The sequence below is a fragment of the Physella acuta genome, unplaced genomic scaffold, assembly GCF_028476545.2.
Source record: "Physella acuta isolate Inbredline_101_S28 unplaced genomic scaffold, ASM2847654v3 ptg000186l, whole genome shotgun sequence".
NCBI classification, from domain to species: Eukaryota; Metazoa; Mollusca; class Gastropoda; family Physidae; genus Physella; species Physella acuta.
The window spans coordinates 1,541,084-1,556,915 of NW_026731705.1; the positions used below are offsets into that span (position 1 = coordinate 1,541,084).

At 41.8% G+C, this 15,832-nt stretch overlaps 1 protein-coding gene across 1 annotated transcript; it reads right to left on the minus strand.

The window, feature by feature from the left end:
• Positions 1-1,916: 1,916 nt before the first annotated feature.
• On the minus strand, positions 1,917-15,404 carry LOC131936768 (ras-related protein Rab-27A). Its single transcript, XM_059293833.1, has 7 exons — positions 15,383-15,404; positions 13,819-13,926; positions 11,057-11,163; positions 7,915-8,000; positions 7,271-7,385; positions 4,351-4,463; positions 1,917-2,190 (listed from the first exon to the last, which is right to left on the minus strand). Exons 2-7 carry the CDS (start codon positions 13,916-13,918, stop codon positions 2,001-2,003), a joined length of 711 nt encoding a protein of 236 aa, XP_059149816.1. The 5' UTR covers positions 13,919-13,926; positions 15,383-15,404; the 3' UTR covers positions 1,917-2,000.
• Positions 15,405-15,832: the final 428 nt, after the last annotated feature.

Sequence of the window (15,832 nt, forward strand, 5' to 3'; positions counted from 1 at the left end):
AAACACAAAACATACAACATTTGTCATACAACATTTGTCATACAACATTTGTCGTACAACATTTGTCATACAACATTTGTCGTACAACATTTGTCGTACAACATTTGTCATACAACATTTGTCGTACAACATTTGTCGTACAACATTTGTCGTACAACATTTGTCGTACAACATTTGTCGTACAACATTTGTCGTACAACATTTGTCGTACAACATTTGTCGTACAACATTTGTCATACAACATTTGTCATACAACATTTGTCATACAACATTTGTCATACAACATTTGTCATACAACATTTGTCATACAACATTTGTCATACAACATTTGTCATACAACATTTGTCATACAACATTTGACATAAAGTTTAAAAGCTGGATACAATTTTTAAAGCAAATTGTAAAGGAAATCGTCTATCACTAGATCAATAAATTTTTTTAAAGCAAATTGTAAAAGAAATCGTCTATCACTAGATCAATAAAAATTTTTAAAGCAAATTGTAAAAGAAATCGTCTATCACTAGATCAATAACAATTTTTAAAGCAAATTGTAAAAGAAATCGTCTATCACTAGATCAATAAAATTTTTTAAAGCAAATTGTAAAACAAATCGTCTATCACTAGATCAATAAAAAATTTTAAAGCAAATTGTAAAAGAAATCGTCTATCACTAGATCAATAAATTTTTTTAAAGCAAATTGTAAAAGAAATCGTCTATCACTAGATCAATAAAAATTTTTAAAGCAAATTGTAAAAGAAATCGTCTATCACTAGATCAATAAAATTTTTTAAAGCAAATTGTAAAAGAAATGGTCTATAACTAAATCAATGAAAATTTAATGTAAGGTTCTGACCCGGCTTCTACAGAGCGGGTCATAAAAATGTCATATAACATGACATCTATGACATACAGATGTCAACTTACTATTGCAGCTCAACACGGCCAAATAACTCATTCAAAATAGAGTTACTGTCCATTTCTTCAAAAATGATCCAAAGGCAACGTAAAATTCATAAGTGTTAGGCTACTTCAGACAATGCCAACAAAATGTGTATGTGATGGCAAAATGTTGCAGCTCCATTGTATTCAAGGCTTCAATACACCAAGGAAAACATAGAAAAACTTTTAAATAAAAACTTTTAATTACGATAATCTTTTTCAAAAGCTCTGAGAAAAATATCTTAAAAGATAGATCTGAGAAAATATCTTTAAAGATAGATCTGAGAAAAATATTTTTAAAGATAGATCTGAGAAAAATATTTTTAAAGATAGATCTGAGAAAAATATTTTTAAAGATAGATCTGAGAAAAATATCTTTAAAGATAGATCTGAGAAAATATCTTTAAAGATAGATCTGAGAAAATATCTTTAAAGATAGATCTGAGAAAAATATTTTTAAAGATAGATCTGAACACAAACTATGCCACAGTGGGCGAGTGTGTTATTTACTCAACCGTCACATAGACAAGGTTAGCTAGTAGAAGTTTCATGTGGGTCAGCCTGATGGTCAATCAGGTGTGACACAAGGTGTGACATGACACAAGGTGTGACATGACACAAGGTGTGACATGACACTAGGTGTGACATGACACTAGGTGTGACATGACACTAGGTGTGACATGACACTAGGTGTGACATGACACTAGGTGTGACATGACACTAGGTGTGACATGACACTAGGTGTGACATGACACTAGGTGTGACATGACACTAGGTGTGACATGACACTAGGTGTGACATGACACTAGGTGTGACATGACACTAGGTGTGACACTAGGTGTGACATGACACCAAGTGTGACATGACACCAAGTGTCATGATAGGTGTGACATATTTTCTCGACTTGATACAAATCACAATAATCAGATGATGCAAAAAAATGTCTCGACCCCATGGTGACAAAATTGTTGTCATCTCTCATCCTGACAGTGGATTACATTACATGTCATAATGACATGTCATATTGACATTTTTGATGACACTTGGCTGCCAGGTCCCACTAGCAAGGGCAGCCGTCCCCCTTGTGGGGGTGTTGTTGCCTGGGGTGGGGGGTGTTGGGGCCGCCATTTTTAGGCTGCTGGTACAGGTCCACCGACTTCTCCATCCTGACCATGACCTTGTCCAGCAGACAGTCCACGGCCTTGACCACGTTCTGACCCGTGGCCGCGCTTGTCTCAAAGTAGGTCAACCTGGGACAGTCACAGACAAACATTGGCTCAGCTTAGGTTGAACATAGCAGGACATTATAGGACATTATATTATATATATATATATATATATATATATATATATATATATATATATATATATATATATATATATATATATATTATATTTTGGGAAATTATAGGACCAATCAAAGACTGACTTAACCAACCAATCAAAGACTGACTTAACCAACCAATCAAAGACTGACTTAACCAACCAATCAAAGACTGACTTAACCAACCAATCAAAGACTGACTTAACCAACCAATCAAAGACTGACTTAACCAACCAATCAAAGACTGACTTAACCAACCAATCAAAGACTGACTTAACCAACCAATCAAAGACTGAGTTAACCAACCAATCAAAGACTGACTTAACCAACCAATCAATGACTGACTTAACCAACCAATCAAAGACTGACTTAACCAACCAATCAAAGACCGACTTAACCAACCAATCAAAGACCGACTTAACCAACCAACCAAAGACTGACTTAACCAACCAATCAAAGACTGACTTAACCAACCAATCAAAGACTGACTTAACCAACCAATCAAAGACTGACTTAACCAACCAATCAAAGACTGACTTAACCAACCAATCAAAGACTGACTTAACCAACCAATCAAAGACTGAGTTAACCAACCAATCAAAGACTGACCTAACCAACCAATCAAAGACTGACTTAACCAACCAATCAAAGACTGACTTAACCAACCAATCAAAGACTGAGTTAACCAACCAATCAAAGACTGACTTAACCAACCAATCAAAGACTGACCTAACCAACCAATCAAAGACTGACTTAACCAACCAATCAAAGACTGACTTAACCAACCAATCAAAGACTGACTTAACCAACCAATCAAAGACTGACTTAACCAACCAATCAAAGACTGACTTAACCAACCAATCAAAGAATGACTTAACCAACCAATCAAAGACTGACTTAACCAACCAATCAAAGACTGACTTAACCAACCAATCAAAGACTGACTTAACCAACCAGTCAAAGACTGACTTAACCAACCAATCAAAGACTGACTTAACCAACCAATCAAAGACTGACTTAACCAACCAATCAAAGACTGACTTAACCAACCAATCAAAGACTGACTTAACCAAACAATCAAAGACTGACTTAACCAACCAATCAAAGACTGACTTAAACAACCAATCAAAGACTGACTTAACCACCAATCAAAGACTGACTTAACCAACCAATCAACGACTGACTTAAACAACCAATCAACGACTGACCTAACCAACCAATCAAAGACTGACTTAACCAACCAATCAAAGACTGACTTAACCAACCAATCAACGACTGACTTAAACAACCAATCAACGACTGACCTAACCAACCAATCAACGACTGACTTAAACAACCAATCAACGACTGACCTAACCAACCAATCAAAGACTGACTTAACCAACCAATCAAAGACTGACTTAACCAACCAATCAAAGACTGACTTAACCAACCAATCAAAGACTGACTTAACCAACCAATCAAAGACTGACTTAACCAACCAATCAAAGACTGACTTAACCAACCAATCAAAGACTGACCTAACCAACCAATCAAAGACTGACTTAACCAACCAATCAACGACTGACTTAACCAACCAATCAAAGACTGACCTAACCAACCAATCAAAGACTGACTTAACCAACCAATCAACGACTGACTTAACCAACCAATCAAAGACTGACTTAACCAACCAATCAGACTGACTTAACCAACCAATCAGACTGACTTAACCAACCAATCAAAGACTGACTTAACCAACCAATCAAAGACTGACTTAACCAACCAATCAGACTGACTTAACCAACCAATCAAAGACTGACTTAACCAACCAATCAGACTGACCTAACCAACCAATCAAAGACTGACTTAACCAACCAATCAAAGACTGACTTAACCAACCAATCAAAGACTGACTTAACCAACCAATCAGAGACTGACCTAACCAACCAATCAGAGACTGACCTAACCAACCAATCAAAGACTGACTTAACCAACCAATCAAAGACTGACTTAACCAACCAATCAAAGACTGAGTTAACCAATCAATCAAAGACTGACTTAACCAACCAATCAAAGACTGACTTAACCAACCAATCAGACTGACCCAAACTTGTCCGCCATGTCCCTGGCCCGGTCCTCCGACACACGTCTGACGTCATCAAGGTCAGCCTTGTTGCCACACAGCACAACATCCGGGTTCTCGCAGTAGGCGTGCGTCTGGTCAAACAGAAAAGTTGCTCATGAGTAGGTCTGTGACCTTACATACATGAGTAGGTCTGTGACCTTATATACATGAGTAGGTCTGTGACCTTACATGAGTAGGTCTGTGACCTTACATGAGTAGGTCTGTGACCTTACAATACATGAGTAGGTCTGTGACCTTATATACATGAGTAGGTCTGTGACCTTACATGAGTAGGTCTGTGACCTTACATACATGAGTAGGTCTGTGACCTTACATGAGTAGGTCTGTGACCTTACATGAGTAGGTCTGTGACCTTACAATACATGAGTAGGTCTGTGACCTTACATACATGAGTAGGTCTGTGACCTTACATGAGTAGGTCTGTGACCTTACAATACATGAGTAGGTCTGTGACCTTACATACATGAGTAGGTCTGTGACCTTACATGAGTAGGTCTGTGACCTTACAATACATGAGTAGGTCTGTGACCTTACATGAGTAGGTCTGTGACCTTACAATACATGAGTAGGTCTGTGACCTTACATACATGAGTAGGTCTGTGACCTTACAATACATGAGTAGGTCTGTGACCTTACATACATGAGTAGGACTGTGACCTTATATACATGAGTAGGTCTGTGACCTTACATACATGAGTAGGTCTGTGACCTTATATACATGAGTTGGTCTGTGACCTTACATGAGTAGGTCTGTGACCTTACAATACATGAGTAGGTCTGTGACCTTACATACATGAGTAGGACTGTGACCTTATATACATGAGTAGGTCTGTGACCTTACATACATGAGTAGGTCTGTGACCTTATATACATGAGTAGGTCTGTGACCTTACATGAGTAGGTCTGTGACCTTACAATACATGAGTAGGTCTGTGACCTTACATACATGAGTAGGTCTGTGACCTTACATACATGAGTAGGTCTGTGACCTTACATACATGAGTAGGTCTGTGACCTTATATACATGAGTAGGTCTGTGACCTTACATACATGAGTAGGTCTGTGACCTTATATACATGAGTAGGTCTGTGACCTTACATGAGTAGGTCTGTGACCTTACAATACATGAGTAGGTCTGTGACCTTACATGAGTAGGTCTGTGACCTTACATGAGTAGGTCTGTGACCTTACATGAGTAGGTCTGTGACCTTACATACATGAGTAGGTCTGTGACCTTACATACATGAGTAGGTCTGTGACCTTACATGAGTAGGTCTGTGACCTTACAATACATGAGTAGGTCTGTGACCTTACATGAGTAGGTCTGTGACCTTACATGAGTAGGTCTGTGACCTTACATGAGTAGGTCTGTGACCTTACATACATGAGTAGGTCTGTGACCTTACATGAGTAGGTCTGTGACCTTACATGAGTAGGTCTGTGACCTTACATGAGTAGGTCTGTGACCTTACATACATGAGTAGGTCTGTGACCTTACATACATGAGTAGGTCTGTGACCTTACATACATGAGTAGTTCTGTGACCTTACAATACATGAGTAGGTCTGTGACCTTACATGAGTAGGTCTGTGACCTTACATACATGAGTAGGTCTGTGACCTTACATACATGAGTAGGTCTGTGACCTTACATGAGTAGGTCTGTGACCTTACATACATGAGTAGGTCTGTGACCTTACATGAGTAGGTCTGTGACCTTACAATACATGAGTAGGTCTGTGACCTTACATGAGTAGGTCTGTGACCTTACATACATGAGTAGGTCTGTGACCTTACATGAGTAGGTCTGTGACCTTACATGAGTAGGTCTGTGACCTTACATGAGTAGGTCTGTGACCTTACATACATGAGTAGGTCTGTGACCTTACATGAGTAGGTCTGTGACCTTACATGAGTAGGTCTGTGACCTTACAATACATGAGTAGGTCTGTGACCTTACATACATGAGTAGGTCTGTGACCTTACATACATGAGTAGGTCTGTGACCTTACATGAGTAGGTCTGTGACCTTACATGAGTAGGTCTGTGACCTTACAATACATGAGTAGGTCTGTGACCTTACATACATGAGTAGGTCTGTGACCTTATATACATGAGTAGGTCTGTGACCTTACATGAGTAGGTCTGTGACCTTACAATACATGAGTAGGTCTGTGACCTTATATACATGAGTAGGTCTGTGACCTTACATACATGAGTAGGTCTGTGACCTTACATGAGTAGGTCTGTGACCTTACAATACATGAGTAGGTCTGTGACCTTACATACATGAGTAGGTCTGTGACCTTACATACATGAGTAGGTCTGTGACCTTACATACATGAGTAGGTCTGTGACCTTACATGAGTAGGTCTGTGACCTTACAATACATGAGTAGGTCTGTGACCTTACATACATGAGTAGGTCTGTGACCTTACATACATGAGTAGGTCTGTGACCTTACATGAGTAGGTCTGTGACCTTACAATACATGAGTAGGTCTGTGACCTTACAATACATGAGTAGGTTTGTGACCTTACATACATGAGTAGGTCTGTGACCTTACATGAGTAGGTCTGTGACCTTACATGAGTAGGTCTGTGACCTTACAATACATGAGTAGGTCTGAGGTGTGACCTTACAGAAAACTCACTAGGACCTTCTTTGTAACTTAAATGTAACTGACTGAACCTGTAGCCGTGTCATGACCTTATCTGTAGCTGTGCCATGACCTTACCTGTAGCTTTGTCATGACCTTATCTGTAGCTGTGCCATGACCTTACCTGTAGCTGTGTCATGAACTTACCTGTAGCTGTGCCATGACCTTACCTGTAGCTGACTGTGTCATGACCTTACCTGTAGCCGTGCAATGACCTTACCTGTAGCTGAGTGAGCCAGTTCCTTGTGTTGACCAAAGACTCCTCATTGGTCAGATCAAAGAGCAGCAGGAAGCCCATGGCGTCCCTGAAGAAAGCTGTCGTCAGGCTGCGGAACCTAGGGGTGGTTGTCATAGCAACGGCTGGCGTTAAGCTGTACATTACTAGGGAAATACGAGCTAGATTTAATATGCACAACTCATGACCTTAACAGTGGTCTTACCAGTGGTCCTACCAGCGGCCCTACCAGTGGTCCTACCATTTGACCAGTGGTCCTACCATCTAGCCAGTGGTCCTACAAACTGACCAGTTGCCCTACAACCTGACCAGTTGTCCTACCACCTGACCAGTGGTCCTACCAGTGGTCCTACCACCTGACCAGTGGTCCTACCAGTGGTCCTACCATCTGACCAGTGGTCCTACCAGTGGTCCTACCAGTGGTCCTACCATCTGACCAGTGGTCCTACCATCTGACCAGTGGTCCTACCATCTGACCAGTGGTCCTACCAGTGGTCCTACCACCTGACCAGTGGTCCTACCAGTGGTCCTACCATCTGACCAGTGGTCCTACCAGTGGTCCTACCATCTGACCAGTGGTCATACCAGTGGTCCTACCATCTGACCAGTGGTCCTACCAGTTGTCCTACCTCTCTTGTCCTGCAGTGTCCCACAACTGAAGATGTACTCTATGACTCCGTCCCATGGTGCCATCAGGATTGGAGGTTCTGTGGACCTGTTAGAATACATCACTCAAAGTACATCACTCAAAATACATCACTCAAATACATCACTCAAAAACATCACACAAAGTACATTACTAAAAAAAAAATTACACAAAATACATCACTCAAAGTACATCACTCAAAATACATCACTCAAATACATCACTCAAAAACATCACACAAAGTACATTACTAAAAAAAAAATTACACAAAATACATCACTCAAAGTACATCACTCAAAATACATCACTCAAATACATCACTCAAAAACATCACACAAAGTACATTACTCAAAAAAAAATTACACAAAATACATCACTCAAGGTCAGCTGTGTCAACCAATCAATAAGCAGCTACCGTGAGCTGTATCAACCAATCAGACAGCAGCTACCGTGAGCTGTATCAACCAATCAGACAGCAGCTACCGTCAGCTGTGTCGACCAATCAGACAGCAGCTACCGTCAGCTGTGTCGACCAATCAGACAGCAGCTACCGTCAGCTGTATCAACCAATCAACAAGCAGCTACCGTGAGCTGTATCAACCAATCAACAAGCAGCTACCGTGAGCTTTGTGAACCAATCAGACAGCAGCTACCGTCAGTTGTATCAACCAATCAACAAGCAGCTACCGTCAGCTGTATCAACCAATCAACAAGCAGCTACCGTGAGCTGTATCAACCAATCAACAAGCAGCTACCGTCAGCTGTGTCAACCAATCAACAAACAGCTACCGTGAGCTGTGTCAACCAATCAACAAGCAGCTACCGTCAGCTGTGTTAACCAATCAACAAGCAGCTACCGTCAGCTGTGTTAACCAATCAACAAGCCTGACGCCCACGACTTGACAAGCTGAGACAAGTGTTAATCCCTTGATCCAACACTATCTTGGAATTTTATGTTATAATCTATGTAGCAGCAATCCATCTCATTTAAATAACATTGGGATGTTCCGATATACCTTAATCTTACCAAACCTACCAGACCTTTCTCTATACACCTAACAAATTTCTCCCTAAACCTACCAAACCTTTCTCCCTAAACCTACCAAACATTTCTCCCTAAACCTAAACCTACCACACGTTTCTCCCTAAACCTAAACCTACCACACGTTTCTCCCTAAACCTGAACCTACCACACTTTTCTCCCTAAACCTACCACACGTTTTTCCCTAAACCTACCACACGTTTCTCCCTAAACCTACCAAACCTTTCTCCCTAAACCTACCACACGTTTCTCCCTAAACCTAAACCTACCACACGTTTCTCCCTAAACCTAAACCTACCACACGTTTCTCCCTAAACCTAAACCTACCACACTTTTCTCCCTAAACCTAAACCTACCACACGTTTCTCCCTAAACCTAAACCTACCACACGTTTCTCCCTAAACCTAAACCTACCACACGTTTCTCCCTAAACCTACCACACGTTTCTCCCTAAACCTACCACACGTTTCTCCCTAAACCTACCACACGTTTCTCCCTAAACCTACCACACGTTTCTCCCTAAACCTGAACCTACCACACTTTTCTCCCTAAACCTACCACACGTTTTTCCCTAAACCTACCACACGTTTCTCCCTAAACCTACCAAACCTTTCTCCCTAAACCTACCACACGTTTCTCCCTAAACCTAAACCTACCACACGTTTCTCCCTAAACCTAAACCTACCACACGTTTCTCCCTAAACCTAAACCTACCACACGTTTCTCCCTAAACCTAAACCTACCACACTTTTCTCCCTAAACCTAAACCTACCACACGTTTCTCCCTAAACCTAAACCTACCACACGTTTCTCCCTAAACCTAAACCTACCACACGTTTCTCCCTAAACCTACCACACGTTTCTCCCTAAACCTACCACACGTTTCTCCCTAAACCTACCACACGTTTCTCCCTAAACCTACCACACGTTTCTCCCTAAACCTGAACCTACCACACTTTTCTCCCTAAACCTTCCACACGTTTCTCCCTAAACCTACCACACGTTTCTCCCTAAACCTACCAAACCTTTCTCCCTAAACCTACCACACGTTTCTCCCTAAACCTACCACACGTTTCTCCCTAAACCTAAACCTACCACACGTTTCTCCCTAAACCTAAACCTACCACACGTTTCTCCCTAAACCTAAACCTACCACACGTTTCTCCCTAAACCTAAACCTACCACGCTTTTCTCCCTAAACCTAAACCTACCACACGTTTCTCCCTAAACCTAAACCTACCACACGTTTCTGCCTAAACCTAAACCTACCACACGTTTCTCCCTAAACCTACCACACGTTTCTCCCTAAACCTAAACCTACCACACATTTCTCCCTAAACCTACCACACGTTTCTCCCTAAACCTAAACCTACCACACATTTCTCCCTAAACCTACCACACGTTTCTCCCTAAACCTACCACACGTTTCTCCCTAAACCTAAACCTACCACACATTTCTCCCTAAACCTACCACACGTTTCTCCCTAAACCTACCACACGTTTCTCCCTAAACCTAAACCTACCACACGTTTCTCCCTAAACCTGAACCTACCACACATTTCTCCCTAAACCTACCACACGTTTCTCCCTAAACGTAAACCTACCACACATTTCTCCCTAAACCTACCACACGTTTCTCCCTAAACCTAAACCTACCACACGTTTCTCCCTAAACCTACCACACGTTTCTCCCTAAACCTACCACACGTTTCTCCCTAAACCTACCACACGTTTCTCCCTAAACCTGAACCTACCACACTTTTCTCCCTAAACCTAAACCTACCACACGTTTCTCCCTAAACCTGAACCTACCACACTTTTCTCCCTAAACCTACCACACGTTTCTCCCTAAACCTAAACCTACCACACGTTTCTCCCTAAACCTACCACACGTTTCTCCCTAAACCTGAACCTACCACACTTTTCTCCCTAAACCTAAACCTACCACACGTTTCTCCCTAAACCTACCACACGTTTCTCCCTAAACCTACCACACGTTTCTCCCTAAACCTACCACACGTTTCTCCCTAAACCTACCACACGTTTCTCCCTAAACCTACCACACGTTTCTCCCTAAACCTACCACACGTTTCTCCCTAAAGTCGATACCAACTGTAGATATGAACCTGCCGTTGAAGACATTGTCTGTGTATTGATACAGGAAACTTGTTTTCCCGACCCCCGAGTCACCTGGGGATAAACAAGTCATAAGTCATATGGGGACAAATAAGTCATAAGTCATACAGGGTCAAACAAGTCATATGGGGTCAAACAAGTCATAAGTCATACAGGGTCAAACAAGTCATAAGTCATACAGGGTCAAACAAGTCATAAGTCATATGGGGTCAAACAAGTCATAAGTCAAATGGGGACAAACAAGTCATAAGTCATACAGGGTCAAACAAGTCATAAGTCATATGGGGTCAAACAAGTCATAAGTCACCTGGGGACAAACAAGTCATAAGTCACCTGGGGACAAACAAGTCATAAGTCATATGGGGACAAACAAGTCATAAGTCATACAGGGTCAAACAAGTCATAAGTCAAATGGGGACAAACAAGTCATAAGTCATACGGGGTCAAACAAGTCATAAGTCATATGGGGGACAAACAAGTCATAAGTCAAATGGGGACAAACAAGTCATAAGTCATACAGGGTCAAACAAGTCATAAGTCATACAGGGTCAAACAAGTCATAAGTCACCTGTGGACAAACAAGTCATAAGTCATATGGGGACAAACAAGTCATAAGTCAAATGGGGACAAACAAGTCATAAGTCATACAGGGTCAAACAAGTCATAAGTCATATGGGGTCAAACAAGTCATAAGTCATATGGGGTCAAACAAGTCATAAGTCATACAGGGTCAAACAAGTCATAAGTCAAATGGGGACAAACAAGTCATAAGTCATATGGGGTCTAACAAGTCATATGGGAACAAACAAGTCATAAGTCACCTGGGGACAAACAAGTCATAAGTCATATGGTGACAAACAAGTCATAAGTCATATGGGGACAAACAAGTCATAAGTCATATGGTGACAAACAAGTCATAAGTCATACAGGGTCAAACAAGTCATAAGTCAAATGGGGACAAACAAGTCATAAGTCATATGGGGTCAAACAAGTCATATGGGAACAAACAAGTCATAAGTCATATGGTGACAAACAAGTCATAAGTCACCTGGGGACAAACAAGTCATAAGTCATATGGTGACAAACAAGTCATAAGTCATATGGGGACAAACAAGTCATAAGTCATACAGGGTCAAACAAGTCATAAGTCATACAGGGTCAAACAAGTCATAAGTCATACAGGGTCAAACAAGTCATAAGTCATATGGGGACAAACAAGTCATAAGTCATATGGGTCAAACAAGTCATAAGTCATATGGGGTCAAACAAGTCATAAGTCATACAGGGTCAAACAAGTCATAAGTCATACAGGGTCAAACAAGTCATAAGTCAAATGGGGACAAACAAGTCATAAGTCATATGGGGTCAAACAAGTCATATGGGAACAAACAAGTCATAAGTCATATGGTGACAAACAAGTCATAAGTCACCTGGGGACAAACAAGTCATAAGTCATATGGTGACAAACAAGTCATAAGTCATATGGGGACAAACAAGTCATAAGTCATACAGGGTCAAACAAGTCATAAGTCATACAGGGTCAAACAAGTCATAAGTCATACAGGGTCAAACAAGTCATAAGTCATATGGGGACAAACAAGTCATAAGTCATATGGGGTCAAACAAGTCATAAGTCATATGGGATCAAACAAGTCATAAGTCATACAGGGTCAAACAAGTCATAAGTCATACAGGGTCAAACAAGTCATAAGTCAAATGGGGACAAACAAGTCATAAGTCATATGGGGTCAAACAAGTCATATGGGAACAAACAAGTCATAAGTCATATGGTGACAAACAAGTCATAAGTCACCTGGGGACAAACAAGTCATAAGTCACCTGGGGACAAACAAGTCATAAGTCATATGGTGACAAACAAGTCATAAGTCATATGGGGACAAACAAGTCATAAGTCATACAGGGTCAAACAAGTCATAAGTCATACAGGGTCAAACAAGTCATAAGTCATACAGGGTCAAACAAGTCATAAGTCATATGGGGACAAACAAGTCATAAGTCATATGGGGACAAACAAGTCATAAGTCATATGGTGACAAACAAGTCATAAGTCATATGGGGTCAAACAAGTCATAAGTCATACAGGGTCAAACAAGTCATAAGTCATACAGGGTCAAACAAGTCATAAGTCAAATGGGGACAAACAAGTCATAAGTCATATGGGGTCAAACAAGTCATATGGGAACAAACAAGTCATAAGTCATATGGTGACAAACAAGTCATAAGTCACCTGGGGACAAACAAGTCATAAGTCATATGGTGACAAACAAGTCATAAGTCATATGGGGACAAACAAGTCATAAGTCATACAGGGTCAAACAAGTCATAAGTCATACAGGGTCAAACAAGTCATAAGTCAAATGGGGACAAACAAGTCATAAGTCATATGGGGTCAAACAAGTCATATGGGAACAAACAAGTCATAAGTCATATGGTGACAAACAAGTCATAAGTCACCTGGGGACAAACAAGTCATAAGTCATATGGTGACAAACAAGTCATAAGTCATATGGGGACAAACAAGTCATAAGTCATACAGGGTCAAACAAGTCATAAGTCATACAGGGTCAAACAAGTCATAAGTCATACAGGGTCAAACAAGTCATAAGTCATATGGGGACAAACAAGTCATAAGTCAAATGGGGACAAACAAGTCATAAGTCAAATGGGACCCCCCCCCCCCTCACTTACCTAGAGCCAGGAACTTGATCAGGTAGTCATAATCAGCGACGCCACTTGCTCCCCCTCCCCCCATGGTAGGTGAGCCAAGTCTCTCCCCCAGCTCACCCATCCACAGATCTGAAATCAAGAAAAGACCTTGACCCCTCTATACACATGCTGACCCATGACCCCTCTATACACATGCTGACCCCTCTACACACCTCCTGACCCCTCTACACACCCAGGCTAATCAATCAACTATGACCTACATCAGAAGATGAATTATTAAAGCATCTTTAGGGCAGGTCACATCAGGCAATGTTTACAGATTTCCCACGGGTAGTTTCACACATTAAATAAAGTAAAAACTTTTTGGTAAGAGTTATCCACGGAGGATAGCGAGGGGAAGTAATCTGGTGACGCTTGTTGTAAACTGTGATTTTACGTTTTGTCTCCCTTGGAACAGTTGCTTGTATGTAGTAAATATATTTAATAAATATTTTATTAGTGGTCTAGCGGTAGAGAGCTAGACTTCTAGCCCGTACGTCTCGAGTTCGAATCCGGGTTCATGTCAGAAGACCGTCCCTGAGTACTCCCAACTCTGATGGGTACCTAACTCACGTTAGGGAAAGTAAAGGCGGCTGGGCATAGTGCTGACCACACTATCTCTTCATATGCCGAGGTCACAGAAACAGGTGAACTTTACTTCACTTGCCCCATAGACCGTCAGGTTTGTAAAGGGAACTTTACTACTTTTTGTACTAAACATTTAATACAAACAAGATTCCAAAAATAAACAACCTCAAAATGGAAAGGTAAACACAACACAGTTATTTCCCTTATAGACGGCAGTGTGAGCGGGGGAGATAAGAAGAGTGGGTAGGGGGGTGGGGTGGGGCATGGGGTGGGTAGGGGGGTGGGGCATGGGGTGGGTAGGGGGTATGGGGTGGGGCATGGGGTGGGTAGGGGGTATGGGGTGGGGCATGGGGTGGGTAGGGAGTATGGGGTGGGGCATGGGGTGGGTAGGGGATATGGGGTGGGGCATAGGGTGGGTAGGGGGTATGGGGTGGGGCATAGGGTGGGTAGGGGATATGGGGTGGGGCATAAGGTGGGTAGGGCTGGTGGGGGTGGGGCATGGGGTGGGTAGGGCTAGTGGGGGTGGGGCATGGGGTGGGTAGGGGGTATGGGGTGGGGCATAAGGTGGGTAGGGCTGGTGGGGGGTGGGGCATGGGGTGGGGCATGGGGTGGGGCATAGGGTGGGTTGTTGGGACAGGCTGGTCGGTGGCTTGCCTAATTAGGGCAGCATGGATATTAGTTTAAAGGGCAAAAGAAAAGTTTGGTTGAAACCAGGGAAAATGAGAAAGGTAAAAAAAGAACCAAAACCTTAATGTTTAGTCATTAGCAAGTGAGAATCACATAGGTCACATGACAGTCACAATAATGCAGCTAGAAGCAGAAACCATGAAACAAAATAAGAGAAATAATGCAGGGGTGGGGGGGGGGCTCATGGTGATTATAAATGATATCGGGCAATAGAAAAAGTAAAAGGTCAAATCGTGCTAACCCACATGAGGTCAGAGGTCAAGTTGCTTACCGTAGTGCCTGTCCACGGTAGGGCCAAAGTAATGGAGCTAAAAATAGAAATGCCACGGCATACACAACCACTTGACAGCATCAATTTGTTTAAAACACAAATCCACATCTCAACCACACACATCCACATCTTAACCACACACATCCACATCGTGTAGCATGGATTGAATGAACCAACAGCTGTGTACTGAGTTAACTTATGTGTGTGTGTGATCGTGTAGCATTGATTGAATGAACCAACAGCTGTGTACTGAGTTAATTTATGTGTGTGTGTGTGTGTGTGTGTGTTTGTGTGATCGTGTAGCATTGATTGAATGAACCAACAGCTGTGTACTGAGTTAATTTATGTGTATGTGTGTGTGTGTGTGTGTGTGTGATCGTGTAGCATTGATTGAATGAACCAACAGCTGTGTACTGAGTTGTTTAACCTTCTACTCCCCGCCCCTGAATT